Genomic DNA, 18,266 nt, shown 5'->3' with positions numbered 1-18,266 from the left:
TGTCTATTGTCATACCTTCTTTACTTATTCAGAGTCTTACCAATAAGCATACCCATCTCTCAAGTTAATAATTACCAAAAAGCTACTAAATTTTATTCATGCCAACAAGAGACATTGGCTATCTCTTAAAACCCAAGAAACAATGAGGTAGAGTAATACCAAACCTAAAATGGTATAAAGAGTCTGCTCACTTACAGAATATCATTTTGACTTTACTTCTAAACTAAACACAAGCCCCTTGCAGCACCAGAAATAAATTTTATATTGGGATATACCATGTGGCTGGTTAGAGATACACCAGATTTTGCATTTTCTAAATAAGCCAAATATAAGGATTCAAATACTACACAGTTTAAATAGTTTTAGGCAACTACTCAACTCAACTAACCCACTGGGGAAAGGAATAATCTCCCAACTATCTAAAATTCTCACACAAAGCGTGTTCTCCATCACGGAGAGCACGTGTTGCGGTTGGGGATTCCAAGACACCTTGCTGTTTCTGGGCAGATGGTTTGGCCAACTCGTAAGCAGGGGCGGGCTGTTACTGGGGGAAATTACATGTTGCCATTTAGTGATTGACAGCCCTATTTGTTAAATACAAGGCACGCAGCAACCGACGTCCTCTTTCGCTGCGTGCTTCGGATCACCCGCCCTCCCTTCCCTAATGTTAGGCTGTTTGCTTGACCTTGCTATTGCCTGTCATGGGGTCGTCTGCTTTGGGGCAGGGGCCCGGTAGGAATTTTGCCATTTGGCTGATTAGTGTGTGCCACTTGGTTTTCGCCTACCGCGTAAGAAATCGTCACAACTTGTAAGGTTTGCGGTTAGGCATTGGTCTGGAATTGGTTGCTGGGGGGGGGGTATGGATTCGGCTGTGCCTGCCCCCCAAAATGCTGCTGCTGGTGGAGGGGTATGGATTCGGCTGTGCCTGCCCCTCCAAAATGCTGCTGCTGAAGGGTTTTACCGTTAAAGGAACCCAGGGGCTCCCCCATGCTTTTGTCCGAAACCCCCTGGCAAGGGGCTAGGGCCACACAAGCCCCTGGGAGCATGCTGGGGAGAGGTGAGGCATGGTTCCCAGTCCCGTCTCTCTCCCCAGGTGACTTACCCTTCCTGACTTCGCTGGGGGTTCGAATATCAGAGCTGTCCCTGTGCGGGGGCAGTTAGTGCTACCAATGCCTAAGCAACCACTCACATTGCTGTATTTGAATAAAGTTGTGGCCAAAATTATGCCAAAAAATTTAAACAAAAATTAAGTGTCAATTGTGTTTTCCTTTGGGGTGTATTGGGGACCTCGACACGCAATTAGCTATCCTTCCTCTCACTTTATTAAGACTTAAAATGGGGAAAAGATTTTGGATAAGAACTAGAGGAACAACTCTGGGAAATAATTTGGAATAATCTACCATTTGCATCCATCTTAATTAGAACATGAGAAGATGCTTTAAACATAGCACATCACTGGCACATGTGCCCAACCAGAGTATGCAGAATTAATCCTAACACATCCAAACTTTGCTGGCAGGAATGCAATTTTCCTGGCTCTCAAGTACATGTGGTGATTTCCCACCAAACTCAAAAAGGTTATGAAACAATTAATCAGACCCCAAATTGGCCCCACTATCTTATTTTAATTCTCGGTGTAAGAACATAACCAATAAAGACCTCATCCTCCATTTATTATCTGCAGCTAGATCAGTGATTGCAAAAAAAAAAAAAATGAAAACTTTAAATGCAAATCTTTTTGAAGCCTGGATTTCACAAGTCTGGAACATTTTGCTTCTGGACAAATTAACCATTTCACAAAATGAATATTGATCTGGAAAGGGAAAGACTCAAATCTTCTACATGACCTGTTTTCCTTTTATTTATTTAGTTAAGACAATCAAACATGGTTTTCACCCTTCATTGACTCATGGATAGACACTTTCATTTGATTGCCTTTCTCAGAATGTCTAAAACTACAACCATCAGCTGGTGTTTTTCTGTATAACTACTAAACTCTGTTTTCCTTGTATGAGCAGGTTTTGTTACTTGAAATTTAAAATCAATTTCAGAAAGTGCTTGCAACAAGTTCGCCCAAACAGGCAAAAATGGGAGGTGTGTTTTGGATCATGAACTCATACACAAATTTAGCCTCATCCGTAATGTTTTCCACAACCCCTGCAGGTTGGCAGGTCCCAGTTCATGCTTCCATAACATGCTCCTTACAGTATTTTTTGGGCTAAGCTCTTAAACTCTCAATTACCACTTTTTAACTAGATATCTTCTTTTTTTCTGAAAAGTATTTTACGTTTCCTAATAAAGTTTTTAAAGTTTTAAAGTTTTAAAGGGACGCGGGTGGTGCTGTGGGTAAAAGCCTCAGCGCCTAGGGCTTGCCAATCGAAAGGTCGGCGGTTCGAATCCCTGCGGTGGGGTGAGCTCACGTTGCTCGGACCCAGCGCCTGCCAACCTAGCAGTTCGAAAGCACCTCTGGGTGCAAGTAGATAAATAGGGACCGCTTACTAGCGGGAAGGTAAACGGCGTTTCCGTGTGCGGCTCTGGCTCACCAGAGCAGCAATGTCACGCTGGCCACGTGACCCGGAAGTGTCTCCGGACAGCGCTGGCCCCCGGCCTCTTGAGTGAGATGGGCGCACAACCCTAGAGTCTGTCAAGACTGGCCCGTACGGGCAGGGGTACTTTACCTTTACCTTTAATAAAGTTTTGTATTGCAATTGTGAATTATGTCACATGGTGACACACACACACGCACTACAAATTGTATGTAGCTTGTTTCTTTGTTGGCAGTTGGATTAACCCACCCTATGACATGATCACAATGCCCTTTAATAATCTCACTACATGCCCACTGTCTGTTGTGTTTTTCTCCAACAGCTGCTATCTTAATTTTTGGAGTATACGCACTGCTAATGCATCATCAGCCAGTTCTTCACTCTGCAGGATTTTGCTTAAGCCATTTGCTAAAAAGCACATAATCAAACAGACCTTTAATGCAGTAATCCACCAGGCACAGCCTGCAGATGAAGAAATGGCTGGAAAGAGAAAAGTCTTGCATGTCATATAATCATCACCATAGGGTGACTCTCAGAATGTACAATGGCATAAAGCTGGAAGTACAAATAACACTATTTAAGTCTGCAACCCTTAAACCACTCATTCCATACTAGGTGACTGCAAGATTTCAGCCCATATACTTTCACCTTTGTTTCAGTTAAAAAAAAGAGAGCCTTCAATAAAATATACATACCAAACCTAACAACTTGTATTTTGCCTGAAACTGCTAATTCAGCAAAAATGACTCTTCCTCACACTTTAAATAGTCGTTTGTAGAAGAGAAAGCAGCAGTCTGAGGTGAGCCAGGAGTTGAGGGATGAAGCCACAAGTCAGGGTCAAACAGCTACCCAACTGCTCAGGCAAGCTATGATATTTTCTATCATGCTGTCTTAAAAAAGCTGGGCAGATTTTCATTAGATAGGATACCTGCAGGTAATATGTAAGCTAGATGCACATAGAACTGGGAGGAGATATGCTGTTACTAAATCATTGTTGTGTGGAGGAAGGGTGGAATTCAAGGAAACCCAACAACAAACTTTCATTAATGCTCTCCCCTCGCACATTGTGAAGTCTATGTAATTGGGTTTGATTGCAATAGTAAAAAGGAGAAGAGAGAGAAATAAGGGGGTAACAGAAAAAGAGAGAAGGGGTGTCATGATCATCGGGGCTTCAAAGCACCAAACTCAGCCCTCTACAAACACCAACAATCAGGGCTTGCAAAGCGCCACATAGGGTGCTATGTATAGGGGTTTGCTAGCACCTGAAAACCTGTTTTTGGCCCAGCTGTGTCTTTATCTGCCCCACAGGGCTCTTTTTCAGCTGAAACTCAGTTCCGTCACCTCTCAGGTAGGTGAGAACAAGGGAGGCATTTGTGGTGAGTTCTGGCACCTCTTTTTCTAGAAAAATAGCACTAACTAACACCATATGTGAAGTCAGGTGTAAGGGAGGTGAGGAGGACGTGGCCAAAATGACCTTGTGGGCCAAATGAGGTTTTAGTGTGCCTCATTAGGTGCACAGGCCAGAAGTTCCCCACGACTGGCCTGGATACACACACACACACACACACACACACACACGTGTGTGTGTTTTACAATGGGTTGGAAGAAAGTTGTTTTGAGACTTTCTCAGAACGCATAACAGATGTCATACCAAAAGACAACTTTGAAGGATGCTTCCAAAATGAGGGAGACAACGCTGCAATTGGTAACATGTTATTCATAAGGTTGATGTTGCAAATCAATAGGGCAAAGGGCTCCAAAAGGTTCTCTTTAAGTGAGGTGAAAAACAACAAAATGGGAGATGTGAGAAACTCTCTTCTTAAGATAAGCTGATGAGGTCAAAGGGCTACCCAGAAGTAAAACCATAGTGGAAAGTTCACTGACAATGTCAGCTTTCAGTGTTTTGTGGCAGTGAAATACAAACCATGTATTACAAACTGTTAAGGAAGTGAAACATAAGCATGGTTATGTTTCTGATTTCTTTCCTAGTGAAACAGGGAAATTCCTTCTACATTCTAAAATGTTCCTAATCATATGTTCTTCTCTGTCAGATTCTGAGAAAAGAAACTTTAGTTTTAAAGCAATGGAAATTGCCTTTTCCCATAACTGAAATTTGCAAGTCAGTATCTCATCATTCTTGGGTCTTCTACATGCCAGAACCACAGCCTTCTTAGCACTGGTGCCGGTTAGCCCAAGCCTAACCAAGTTGACTCATATGTAACAACATTGATTTTCATTATTCTTGCTTCCATTAAGTATGTTGAGGGCTACACCCGCAAACAGCTAAAAGTCTCCTAGAATAATTTATAGGAGGAATTTAAAACAGCAAACAGCATGTATCTCTGGTATACAAATGCCTTAAGGCTGTTTTTTCAACAGTTGTCCCCCAAGCCCTTCACTTTTCATGTCCTATAATAATAAATAAGGTTCGTTCAAAGCACTCTGTGTGTGTACCCAGCAATAAAAATATAGATTATATTCAAGCCATAAAAGCTAGGAATAAAGGCTTTGAGTTCTTCCATTCCAATAAAGTTTTTGCTTCTGTTTCACTGCTGATAGAATGTCGTAAATTTTGTCATATTCATGACACAATTATAGCAAAACATCTGTTTGTGGTTATGAACCGACAAAGTATACATACTTTTTGCTGATCAATAAAATGCGCAATAAATGTCGGGAAAGTTGACATCATAAATTAAACCCAATGATAAGATATTTGGATTCAAGGACGGTTAGGACAAACTGTGATGCTTACAGCAGTGAAAAGGACAGAGACTAAAAATTGATTTGGGAGAACTTATCTATAAACCCTCCTAAAATCCTTCTTCATTGACACTCTTCTAACTTTTCCTTATCTGTTCGAAGCATGGTGGGAATTGGTAAGGTAGAAAGACATGTCTAGCTTTGATTTATACAAGGTTATATTTGGAAAGATTTTCATTTCATTTTGTAGGGAGCTCTGCTGTTATAAGAATTTTTCATACAATTAACACAATGAACAACCAAACATACATAATGTAACACCTCATTTAGCATGGCCAAGGGAAGACTTGTGAAGATGAATGATGTTACTTATATATATTTTTTACATCAGAATAAGAAGTTACATGAAACCAAGCCTCACTATTCAGAACAGCCCAGCTTGCTTTTCAATTAATATCAAACAAGTTTGTCCTCTCCTGTTGCTTGTATACTGGTGGAAAGAGAGAGGATCAATGTTGCCTCCATCTCTCTCCCCATCCCAAGGGGCATAAAGTGATAAATGCATCCAGTATGGTTGCGTCAGTCCCTCTTGAGTTCTGAAAACTATGAAGCCTCTAGGCAAAAGATTCCTGCATTACAGAAATAGCTAACAGGACCAGTGGTCAGGGATGATGGGAATTGTAGTCCCAAACATCTGGAGGGCCGGAGTTTGCCTATGCCTGGACTAGATGATTCTTTGTGGTCCATTCAAATTCTATAATTCTATGAGCCTATGTATGTTCCCTGTGTTGGCTCCATTGGGTGATATCCAATTCTATACTCAGAGCAGACCCCTTGAAATCCATGGACTCATTCTGGATATGATTTCACCCATCAAGAATCCTCAATTTATTCTCTGCTTATTCTTCTTCTTTCAATAAGTGAGCCCACTGTATAGATCTCAAGTTTTGTTTCTTTCGGGATGAAATGCAAATGTTATAGTGTAGTAGATCCAACGCCATTTCCTTGATTTAATAAACCACCTACACTTTTGTGAAAAAGCATTAGCGTCATCAACTTTCAAGACAAACATTAGTAACAAATGCTTAATCTTAATAATGTCACAATGGAAAGTGATTATTTTAACTGATTACTTCTGAGTTGGGAGAGAATGTTATATCAAACTTGACAAATGCAAATTTTTACTTCTCGAGAAGAGTTTAATCAGTTTAATGTGTCATTAAATTAACTGGCATTCCTCAATACCCCAGTACAGCCACTGAAAGTCAGTCTGCTCATTCACCCAAAGCCCTGATCTATTCAAAGTTAAGCTAAGATTGTTTTCGTAAAGGGAGTTGTATGAAGGTTTTATCATATTCTGTAAGGTAAGGTAAACTTGCATTGTTGTTGATCCTTCAAAGTCCCATTGATTTGAATGGGAGAGTTAAGCACTTACTTAAATTCCATTGGACTCCGTAGGAATTAGGGCAGAATTAACATTGCATGTGTATGTATGCACAAAAATAAAATACACAGAGGCTGATAAGCACATTCATCTGAACATGATTAGGAGTCCCCTTTGGTTCCACCTGCTCAGTGGCAGAAGGTTGGGGTGGTCACATGGTTTCACGATACTGAAGGTGAGGCCAGCACATGAGCCCATACACTTCCACACATGTTGCTTGAACACCCAAATAGGGCTGTTGTTAGGCTCTTAAGTGTATTTAACTGTGGCTGGATAATGCCCATAATAAATAATACTCTCCTAGCAGTTATCGATGCTAGAGAAAGTGGAGGGACTTACTTGCTCATATTTAGTAGATTGAGATAAAAGGTGTGTTTTATTATACTTGTTTCTCACTCTTTGGAAGACCCAGAATGCCTTATTTTTAACTTGCAAACAATTTGTCATCCAGTAATTCACTAGATGGTGATGTATGTTTTTGTGTAGCTTAGACCTAAACACCTTTGCTTGGAAGTAGGTTCTGTTTTAATTCCATTGAATCAATTTCCAAGGAAGAGTGCCTTGACATCTAACTTTAGGAATATTTTGTGTACTGTGCATCTCCAGACTGACACTTCAAAAGGGAGGAGAAAATCTGGGTCTAGTTTTGAAGATGCAAGATTCAGGCACATCACTGTCGTTACCCCCAATGCAATGGTAGTCTGGGATATCAAAGAAGAGAGTCGAATTGTCTGAAATGCAAGGCTAAGGCCATAAATTAAGACCTACCATTGTAATATATTTCTGCACATTTATGGAGTATTTGCCCATCATCATCTCCTCCCCATCACTGCACTACATAAACCACGTGCATTCATGCATTTTGAAAGGGCCATCTGCCCTTCAAAGATTCATAACTACAATCTGAGGTATTATTTCAATGGGGAAGAGAGGACAAACTCAAAACATTGTTCAGAGACCTTTTAACATGGCAGAAGATTATTGCTATCTATGAGCCTGTACATAAGTCTCTCATGTGCATCAATGCATGTACAGTGGTACCTCGCAAGACGAATGCCTCGCAAGACAAAAAACTCGCTAGACGAAAGGGTTTTTTGTTTTTTGAGCTGCTTCGCAAGATGATTTTCCCTATGGGCTTGCTTCGCAAGACGGAAACGTCTTGCAAGTTTGTTTTCTTTTTCTTAACACCGTTAATACAGTTGCGACTTGACTTCGAGGAGCAACTCATAGAACGCGGTGTGGTAGCCTTTTTTGAGGTTTTTAAAGACTTTGGTGATTTTTGAAGCTTTTCCAAAACTTTCCCGACACCGTGCTTCGCAAGACGAAAAAAATCGCAAGACGACAAAACTCGCGGAATGAATTAATTTTGTCTTGCGAGGCACCACTGTACCCGCTTAGAATATTGTTTCTAGGATGATGTGATCTAAGGGCAGAATGTATGATTAGAACCTTTTTAATATCTTGTATTTTACGATGTTCCTAAATACACACAGGTACAATTTCCTGACAAGTACAGTGTGGTGTTTTACTTCTGCAAATGTTCTTCCCTGTCTATCTCCACTAACCCTGATATGTGTAGGTTCAGCATGTATAGGTTCAACATCACACGAGTACATTTTGAAAACTGGCAATCTGGAACTATTAAAATCTACTAGGCCAAAGCTGGTTTCTAGTCTTCAAGGTCCTGTTAGTTAAAACTCCAGGGGTCTCATAATGTTAATCCCCCCCCCCTCCCGCTTTTTGGCTTTACTTTATGAATTCTCAAGTTATAATGAGAACTTTAAGCCTTGGCTTTGGCACCTTACCAATTATGGGCGGTGAGTGAAAGATAATTTCATTTCCAAAGGTATTGTGATTACACAAAAACACAAAAGCAATAATTCATGTTACCCAGTATCAAATAATTTTGCAGTATTGATTTTTTTTGGGGGGAGGGGGAAGCTAGCATTCTGGTATCAAGGTCTGTCAGACACCAAATAAGCAATTGTGCAATTCTTTGCCAGTCTGCCTGATCCTGAGGCAGTTCCTGAGATGCCCAGGATTTCACAAGAAATGGGGGCGGAGGAAAGAAAAAGAACAGTGTTGACAAGGAATAGGCACTTCCAGTATTCTTCAATTCCAGAAGTGTATTTTCACACTGCAGAAGAGTTTGGATTTGATATCCCGCCTTTCACTCCCTTTAAGGAGTCTCAAAGCGGCTAACATTCTCCTTTCCCTTCCTCCCCCACAACAAACACTCTGTGAGGTGAGTGGGGCTGAGAGACTTCAGAGAAGTGTGACTGGCCCAAGGTCACCCAGCAGTTGCATGTGGAGGAGCGGAGACGCGAACCCGGTTCCCTAGATTACGAGACTACCGCTCTTAACCACTACACCACACTGGCTCTCTAAATCCACACCATCCTGCAGGAACGGTTTCCCACTTATGGAGCATGTGTACACAAACACAGTATCATTTATTTTACATTATTTGTAGGCCACAGAATATTCCAGTGTGGAAGGTGGCTATTTAATACAACTGGAAAGCACTGAAAAATATTGCAAGAGAAACCGTGGGTGTATATATATGTACATACACACACACACACACACACACACACACACACACACACACACTTTGGGAACAGCATCGAGTCCATGGAAAAACAGCTGGCTATCTCTAGTGTACATGATTTGTGCCTATTAACCATGTGTAAGCTATTTGTTCTTCAGCCATTTGTATCAGGTCCACAGTTTAACATTAGAATCCATACTCTTCGCATTTGCCTGTTGAAACTTTTGGTTTCCTAAGAAACAAATAGATGCTGTTTCCCAAGTTGTTGTTATTTGCATTTTCTTGGAGTGTGTCAGGCCAGTAGTTTTGTTTTACTGTAATAATAGTGCATTTATTCCCTGATTCCTGTTATCTTCCAAGTGGCAGCTCAGCTCTACGTTTTATAACATTTCATCCCCGTTAACAGCTCTGTGTTGTTTTCATGTTAAAATTGTTTTCAGAAATACTATTTTTCTAGTTTTCTTTAACAACCATGACAAAATTGTGGAGTGTGCAGAGCATAGGATTTGGGGTTCAGTGGCCTTAAGTGGGGCCATCCTGAGGCTCAAACCAGACATTACAAAGAATCAGGTGTGGGGAACGGGGACATTTTCATCCTGAGGGCCATATTCCCTGATTGGTCAACTTCCAAGGGCTTCATGATGTCATTGGTGGACTGTGCCATAGGCAAGAGTGCATGGAGCCAATGATGCAGCTCTTCCTACTCCATCCTCCATCTTGACAAAAAAATAACAGAGGCATTATCATAGTCTGAAGACATGTTCCAACCCAGAAAACACAGAGGGATATAGTGGGTGGCCTGCGTAGAGTTCCCATCAAGGCTCATCTGCCCCTAGATTGTCTATCAGCTCTGTCTAATGGTGTGTATAAAATACTGCTTCATTCAGTTAGGGTTACTAGATAAAGAAAAGTGGCATTTTAAAGGATAAAGAACATTGAGATTTTTAAGGCATTCCACATACCTTTGTTGCTTGAAGGGATTTTCAATGTGCTGACTAAAAAGAATTAAACTTGTCCTCCTCCTGTCTGCCCCACGCCAAAATAATCTTCTGCTTCTTTAAAAATATCCCATGTTCATTTCACATTTGCAGTTTTATATATTACATCCATCTGATGGGTCCTTAAAATGCTTATCATTTTCCTTTTTCCCCAGACCCAATAGCTTAAATGTTCCCTGGTGTTAGCATGAGTAGCATGATTGAATTCCATGAACCTCATTATTTTTCAATTTGTTGCATTCTCATGCCATAATTGATCTCTTTCTCACGAGAGAGGAAATAGCTTTCTTAAGGATCTTGGTGTATCCCTATAGATTAAATAAATCTAAATCCTGCTGGATTTAAGACATTTACGAAATCCCTAACAGGGTATCTTTCCTTTCTAACCATTTATAATTGTGAAAGTCTTGGACCTGATGCTATTCTGACTTGAACAGTCATCAAACGGAGAACAATTCAATTAGCATTGTCCTTTTAACACCTTTTTAGAATAAAGCCTTCTGTGGGCAAACCTACAGTCTTTCCCAGTGTCTGTTCTCCCGTCTTCAGCCTTTCCTTTATTAAACTGTCTTGTTCCCCCAGTAGCACACAGGCTGAAAAGATGGAGATTCAATCAGGGAATGGTGAAAGCAAAAGAGATGCTTTTCCACCCTGCCCAAAAGCAAGAGATCTCCATATTTGTCTGTGTCAGGAGTTCAGACTACACTCGAGTAGGACCCTGGCAGAGACACATGCCCGACTGGCATGTTCCCTCCCTCCTGGTCGATCGTTCGGGAGCTTCAAAAACTTTCTTCAGTCCAAACATCACAGCGACCGATGCCAACAGACACCGGCACACTTAGGGATCCGCAGAGTTTGCACATCATGCGCGTGACAGACCTCAGCAACTCAGCATTTTGGCTAATCTACTTTATTTACATATAAACACACACGGAGCACTGCAACATGGCTCCCTCTCTCTCTAGCATCAGACAGCAAAGAGGGGAAAAACAAAGTACAATAGTCCCACTTCACGGTACACAGTAACACAAATCATCACTTCCCACTCTGTGGAGTCAAAACACACACTGTCATGTGATAGACAACAATCCCATGACTGCAATCATGGAGCAGGAATTCTAACAGTCTGGTGGCAGTAGGTTAAGGAACTAGTTACTTGGGATCAAAGACCCAGGAAGTGTTTTTAACATGGGTAGGTGCTTAAGGTGATTATTACACAATATTGCACTAAAAATGAAATTGAAAAGGGATCCCAACTGTACCGAAAGGACACAGTTCATGAATAACATCTGCACTGTATATTTAAAGCACATCTAACACCCATTCAAATTGGTCCCTAAGATTCTGTCATGGGTTAGGACTCGGTTTCACCTGCTGAGCAGCAGCCTGAAGGAGCAAAAGGCAAAGTGACTCCACCTGCTGCTGATCAGCCTTCTTGCTCCTGATGAGAACCAGCTGGCTCCAGCTTTCTTAAGCAGGGATTGCAGCCTCAGTCAGTTGCTGGAAACAACCCTGGTCGTTCCTAACCAGGCCTTGCTGATTCTTGCTTCTTATGACCTTAGACCCTCGGCTTTTTTGACCGCCGGATCATCTGACTATGTGAACTGAGATGCTCCTGACCTTAGGACTGGACTGGACCTTGTATATGGAGTCTGCCTCCAGGCAGGTACCCCCCTGAGACTTGCCTGGTTGGCTGGCTTCTCTCTACCCTGGCAGCCAGATTCTGAGGGAAGTCATGGGTTGCCACATGGAAGGGAGAACAAGCTAGTTTTTTCCTGCTCAGGAGGGTAGGACTTGAACCAATGGCTTCAAGTTACAAGAAAGGAGATTCCAACGTAAACATCAGGAAGAACTTTCTGACACCAAGAGCTGTTTGACAGTGGTATGGTCTCCTCAGGAGGTGATGGACTCTCCTTCCTTGGAGATTTTTAAGTAGAGGTTGGTACGGTCTTCTGTCATGGATACATTAGCTGAGATTCCTGCACTGCAGGGAGTTGCACTTGATGACCCTTGAGGTCCCTTCCAACTCTACAATTCTGTGAGTCAATTAATGGGTGCTAAACATGCTTTAAATGTATGGTGTTGATGACTGTCTTTTTCTCTCCTAACATTGTGGCCCTGTTTAGCTTGTCTTGGCTCCCTCCACATCTAAGCTCTCAGGGCATGGAATGCAAGGCGCTGTAGTCAGTTTATGGGTTCTATAGTTGCACTTCTTCTCCTTTTGTCATTAGCCATGGCTTCATCAGCAGCCTGATCACCTCAGGCTTAAGATTTACCTGTAGTCATAGGGAGTTGACAACCCAGTTAGCCTCTCCACCCCCATCGTTCTACCCGGACACTGAGGTCCAGCGCCGGGGGCCTTCTGGCCTTTCCCTCACTGCGAGAAGCCAAGTTACAGGGAACCAGGCAGAGGGCCTTCTTGGTAGTGGCATCCGCCCTGTGGAACACCCTCCCACCAGATGTCAAAGAAAACAACAACTACCAGACTTTTAGAAGACAACTGAAGGCAGCCCTTTTTAGGGAAGCTTTTAATGTTTGCTGTATTACTGTATTTTAATATTTTGTTGGAAGCTGCCCAGAGTGGCTGGGGAAGCCCAGCCAGATGGGCGAGGTATAAATAATAAATTCTAATAATAATAATAAGAGGCAAGGTAGCTATTCCATGCTCCCTACCCATGTTGGAAGATCAGCATGACCTCTGGTAGAAAATCATATATGTACAGACCATTATTATTTCAATGTGACTAGCTACTGCTCTACTTGTATTAGATGTACCTAAAGTTCTGCTGTTCACAAACACGGGAAAATGTTATTTTCAAAAGGGAGAGAGTTGCATTTTTCTTCTCATGTTTAAACCAAGCTCCAATTCATTCATCCTATTAAATTTTAAATATTTCGCATTTGAAGCTCTGCACTAATATTTTATTCTAGAAAACATTTCATTATTTCAGTTGGTGTGATGTGCTTTGGAGAAATTGTCCTCATAATGTAACTCTTCAGTCTCAGTAGGCAGGCGTTAGTGGAGAATGGAGGATGAATCATTGTTGAGAAGCTGTATATTTTAAAGTTGAAATCAATGTACTTACCAGTGATTCTCAACAAAAAGCAGTTTTGATGTTGACAATTTCCCACATATTCTTTGTGTGGTCAGTATATCTATATGCTACACTTGTCTGAATATTGTCATCCAACAGTATTTAATATCAGGCATGCAATGGTGTTCAGCACTTAACAGTATAGATGGCTGACATGCAGTAGTATATTGCAATGTTGTTTCAAACTTCCTACCTTCTGGGAACATTTACCATACAAAATCTACCAAGGAACCTCTACATGTTTGACAAAGGATCCCAGGGCATTGCATAGGAATCTGGAGAACATGTTGTAGGGCAGCGATGTGAAACCTGTGACCCTCTAGATGTTGGTCCCCCAGTTCCCATGAGTGGATCTCCATCGTTCAAATTACATGGGGGTTTGTTGCATCTCACTATCATCCATTGTGAACTGAGAGTGCATGCCCAATATCTTCCTGGAAATCAGTTTTGAAACTTCTGTTGTGTCACATTTAACAATATTTTGTGCCAGTTACAGAATAATATTTAACAGTAAGAGAACATTTGATGAACAGTTGGGCATGTAATGATTGACATCTGCCAACATTTCATACAGAACAAAGTCGGGGTGTCTAAAAGCAACACCCCTTATGTGTTGTAACCCTCTGCCTGGCAAAAGCAAGACATTCACCATTTAAAAAATGCATATTTCCTCTGCCTTGTAATCTTGCCTTGTATAGGCAAGTTGAGGGAGCCACACTGTATAAAATACCATTGTCCTTCCATAGGCTCTTATTTATCTAGCATATTTATCTAGCATGCTCCAAGGAGCTGAAGACAACATGCATGGAATCACGCTGTTTTATCCCCAAAAGAACACTCTGCAACTTCACAGTTTATACACTGAATTTTCCCACAGTGAAAACACAAATAGTGAAAAAGATTTCCATGTTCTTGTTTTTTTAAAAAAGACCCCTCAGAATATGTACCAGGAATTCTCCAGCATATGTCCATGAACATGGGTCTGTCTGCATTTTCTATGCTTGGTGTGCTCCAAAGTAATTGTGGCAAATTCTGAGTGAAATGGCCAGGAACTTCTTTATTGAGTGGGAATATAAGAGAATCCTTTGACATTTGTATAGAGCTGTTGGACAGTGGAATAGACTCCCAGAAGAGATGGTGGACTCTTCTTCCTTGGAGATTTTTAAGCAGAGGTTGGATGGCCACCTGACAAAGTATGAGTTAGTCGAGATTCCTGTACAGTGGTACCTCTGGTTACGAACTTAATTTGTTCTGGACATCCATTCTTAACCTGAAACCGTTCTTAACCTGAGGTACCACTTTAGCTAATGAGGCCTTCTGCCGCCGCCACGCCACTGGCGCACGATTTCTGTTCTCATCCTGAGGTAAAGTTCTTAACCCAAGGTACTACTACTGGGTTAGCAGAGTCTGTGGCCCGAAGTGTTTGTAACCCGAAATACCACTGTACTCCAGGGTGTTTTGACTATATGACCCTCGGGGTCTCTTCCAACTCTATAATTCTATGATTTTATGTAACGTTAAATTTGAAATGTCATAGGAACTATGGAGTAGTATGCTATTCCTGTTGATCACAAGCTTCTCACATACTTGCAAGTTCAAACCTTCAGGCTACAGGTGGCTTTCCTCCTGGTACCTCTACATTTCCAGATAAACATGGGCCCAATCCATATTACTCTTATAAAGGAGGACAACCTAGAGTTTTATGAACTAGGTAGCTCAAACTATAGAAAGGTACATGTCAAAGAAATATGTCTTGAAGTTTTTAAAGTATGTTGCCAGTAGGCAATGTGCCTATCAAAAACCGTGACAGATGTGCATTCATGTCATGAATCATCTCATAATCAGACAGGCATACTCACTTCCGCCTGCACTTACATTGCTTTTAGCATTAACCTTCTAAACCTGAGGTTTGATGGGAGTAAGTAATGCATTGTATATAGTGATTAGCTGCCCAACTCAACGGCATATACATACATTTGTATATTATTGCTTCTAGGATGGAATGGGGAATCTGAGAGTCACCAAAAAAGGAATTCGACTTGAAGGTATATCTGAATTTCTACTTCCATTGTATGTGAAAGAAATCCATTCTCGAAAGGTAGGTTGCTTTGCTTAAATAAATAACAAGTTTAAGGCTTTTCTCTTTTTTTTTTTTTTTTTTGCTTTCGTTATTTTCACTGAAAGTATTGGATTTCTAAGATACCTTTAAATTGACATTTAGGTGAGGAGTCCAAATGCGTTTCCTTCTGAGCCTTCAGTGTAGAGGCACATAGGGAACTTAAAGGCTACTCTACCTCAATGATAAATTTTCACTTGACTATACCTTGCAACATTTCTAAGATGAATATTGGTTGTGCTTGCTTATTCTGTGTGAAAGCGTAGTTCCTCAGAGTGACACGGACAGTTATGACATAGGTAGCTGATGTGTGAAATGGCCCAATGCATTTTGGAAACCTTAACTTCAAATTGTGTTTTTCTGCTGCCTTCACTGTAAAAAGAACTTGGGGATTTTACAAATTTCATACAGATTCTACTCTTGAATGCAACCAGAGGTTCAGAGACATATCACCAGTCAATACAAGCGGCTAGGAAGCTACAATGTGAGAGAAGCTATTTCCTTCATGTCCTGCTTCTGGCTGGCCTGTCCCATCAGGACTCCTCTAAGTTAAATGACTATGTATTTACTCAAAAAAAGAAAATAAAAAAGAAAGAAAGCTAATACTATAGCAGTGAACTACCAGTAGGTATATATTGGGAATGTATCATTCACTATTCAACTTTTAAGAATTATCTAGTAGACATCATGAGCAGATTGGTACATTTGGAGCATATGCTTGGCCGTTTCCCAAAGAATTTATTTCCAATTAAGTATTCATGCTTGCATCCTTAGGCCATAATTTAGCGTAGATGTAAACATGCTTAAGCCTATTGAAACCAACAGGCCTAAGCACGCACTGGTGTGTGTCCACTAGTGAACAGCTTTATAATAAAACAGAGGCTGGGAATGTTCTAATATGAGAAGTATCTCATCCAAAAGTACATTAGCTAAAGCAGCCCATCACATTATTGTTTAGTATGTAATTGTTTTACTGCTTAAAGTAGGCCATTACAGAAAAACAAGAGACATTATAAATTCTGCAGAGCAAGCCAGCTATTACAATTCTGTCAGGTGGCAACGGAGTTCTTAAAGATATATTTTTAGAAGATCTTGTGTTTTGCTTTCTTCGGTTCAGGAGTTCTTTCTAGCATGCCAATGCTAACCAGTAATCAAGGAGTGAAGCAAAAATGTTTTGAGTCAATGAAGTGTAGGGAAATTTAATATACATTGCTGCTCCAAAGTTGTCAGGAATGAAGAGCTATTTAAAAACTTGTCAGTCCCAAGAAAGGCTACAATAAGCACTGATTTAAACGCCCACTGAAGTTGTGTACATTTTATAAGCTGCTGTCCTAGGCACCAGCCAGGAAAGGCACACGTCTGAAAGTTACTTTTTAATTGACAAAAGTACACAGAAATTCCCACAGTCCCCCTCCCACACTTCTAGGCCCTAAGCAGCTGTTCCCAGGTGTTTGTCCTGCAGAGCGCTTGCAGCAACAATGGAACCACACAAACCCAGCTTGTTTTCTCCTACATGGAAACTATCACTGCTCTTCTTTCTTCAAGCCCCTACTGGTTCCAGTAGACACTGGGGCAGGGGGGTGGTGAGGATTCAACTGGCCTGTCCCTCACCTGAACAGCCTCTTCCTCTGACACATCCTGCACACCCACCTCTGCCAGCTCTGGCCATTCCTCTTCCGCTGAACCTCACAACCTGTGCCAAATTCCATAAATCACTGCCCTGCTCTCCAAAGTCAATCCCCAAGCTTCCCACCTCTGTCACATACCCATCAGAGCCCTGCCAGACCCTGACATCTACCCCCATCTAACGGTATGCTGGGAAGTCTGCCATTTCCTCATTTGGGGCCATGTTTCTTAACGTGTGACTTGCACAGGGTCAGTGTATTAGAATTGTGTCTCCAATGTAATAAGCAGTCCACTGGTGGCCCCATCTGCTCTGAATCAATCCTGATTCAGATTGCACTGCCATGCCCCATTGGGTGGGGTGGAATACTGAGAACTTATATAGGTCGGATTTTCATAGCTGTCAACTTACAGATTTGAAAATAAGGGACCAGCAGCCATGAAAATAAGGGACCAGCAGCCAAAATAAGGGACCTGCAGCCTCACTTGTTCCAAGCACTCCAGTCTTCCTGTCCTCCTGCAGTCTGGTCAAACTCATGCTGGGTAGCTTCGAGAACACTGTCCAACCAACTTTGTAACCAGAGGTTCAACTGAATAGAATCTGAATCACATGCACCACAAGGCCTATGCAGCCTCAACTTAAGATGGCTCCCCGGCCTGGCTTTGCACTGCAAAGTTTGCAGCAGCACGTGCAACAAAATGGCGTCCAGCATTCAAAAAACCCCTCAGCTTGCATTAACGAGCCACACACACACAGCCTCCCCCCCCTCCCACGAGATCTCCTTTCCTTTCCCCCCACCATGTGCCCCCGCTCCAGACAGACTTTTTCACCAGCAAGGGTGAGTGGGCCTTCGATGACGTATCCATCCGATTCTGAGCCCCTCTGAGCCAAAGGCAGAAAGCCTAGCCAGCAGCCAAACAAAGCCTCAAGGAAAACCACCATCACCTCTCCATTGGCAAGCACTGAGCAAAGGCGAGTCCCCAGGCAACGCAGCCGATTTGATCAGCACAAGGCATGCATACTCCACCCCCCAGTCATTCTTAGACTTCTTATTGGGTGAGCAACACAGCCAAGCAACACAGTTGGAGCCTCCCTCCTCCCTGGCCGGCAGGGAGGGAGGGAGAGGAGCTGCTTCCTTTGAAATTTAAGGGACATCATTTAAGGGACATTTAAGGGACATCCATCAATA

The 18,266-nt window shown here is 41.9% G+C and overlaps 1 protein-coding gene across 1 annotated transcript in view; it reads left to right on the top strand.

Moving 5' to 3' along the window:
* Window positions 1-18,266, top strand: part of SGCZ (sarcoglycan zeta) — a 587,076-nt gene that overhangs the window by 420,610 nt on the left and 148,200 nt on the right. The window contains exon 3 of the mRNA XM_028743817.2: window positions 15,334-15,435. Coding sequence (XP_028599650.1) covers window positions 15,334-15,435 — 102 coding nt within the window. The remainder of the gene's footprint in view (window positions 1-15,333; window positions 15,436-18,266) is intronic.

Source organism: Podarcis muralis, chromosome 9, assembly GCF_964188315.1.
Source record: "Podarcis muralis chromosome 9, rPodMur119.hap1.1, whole genome shotgun sequence".
NCBI classification, from domain to species: Eukaryota; Metazoa; Chordata; class Lepidosauria; order Squamata; family Lacertidae; genus Podarcis; species Podarcis muralis.
The sequence above is the reverse complement of the archived record's forward strand: the minus strand, read 5'-3'. Positions and strand labels throughout refer to the sequence as shown.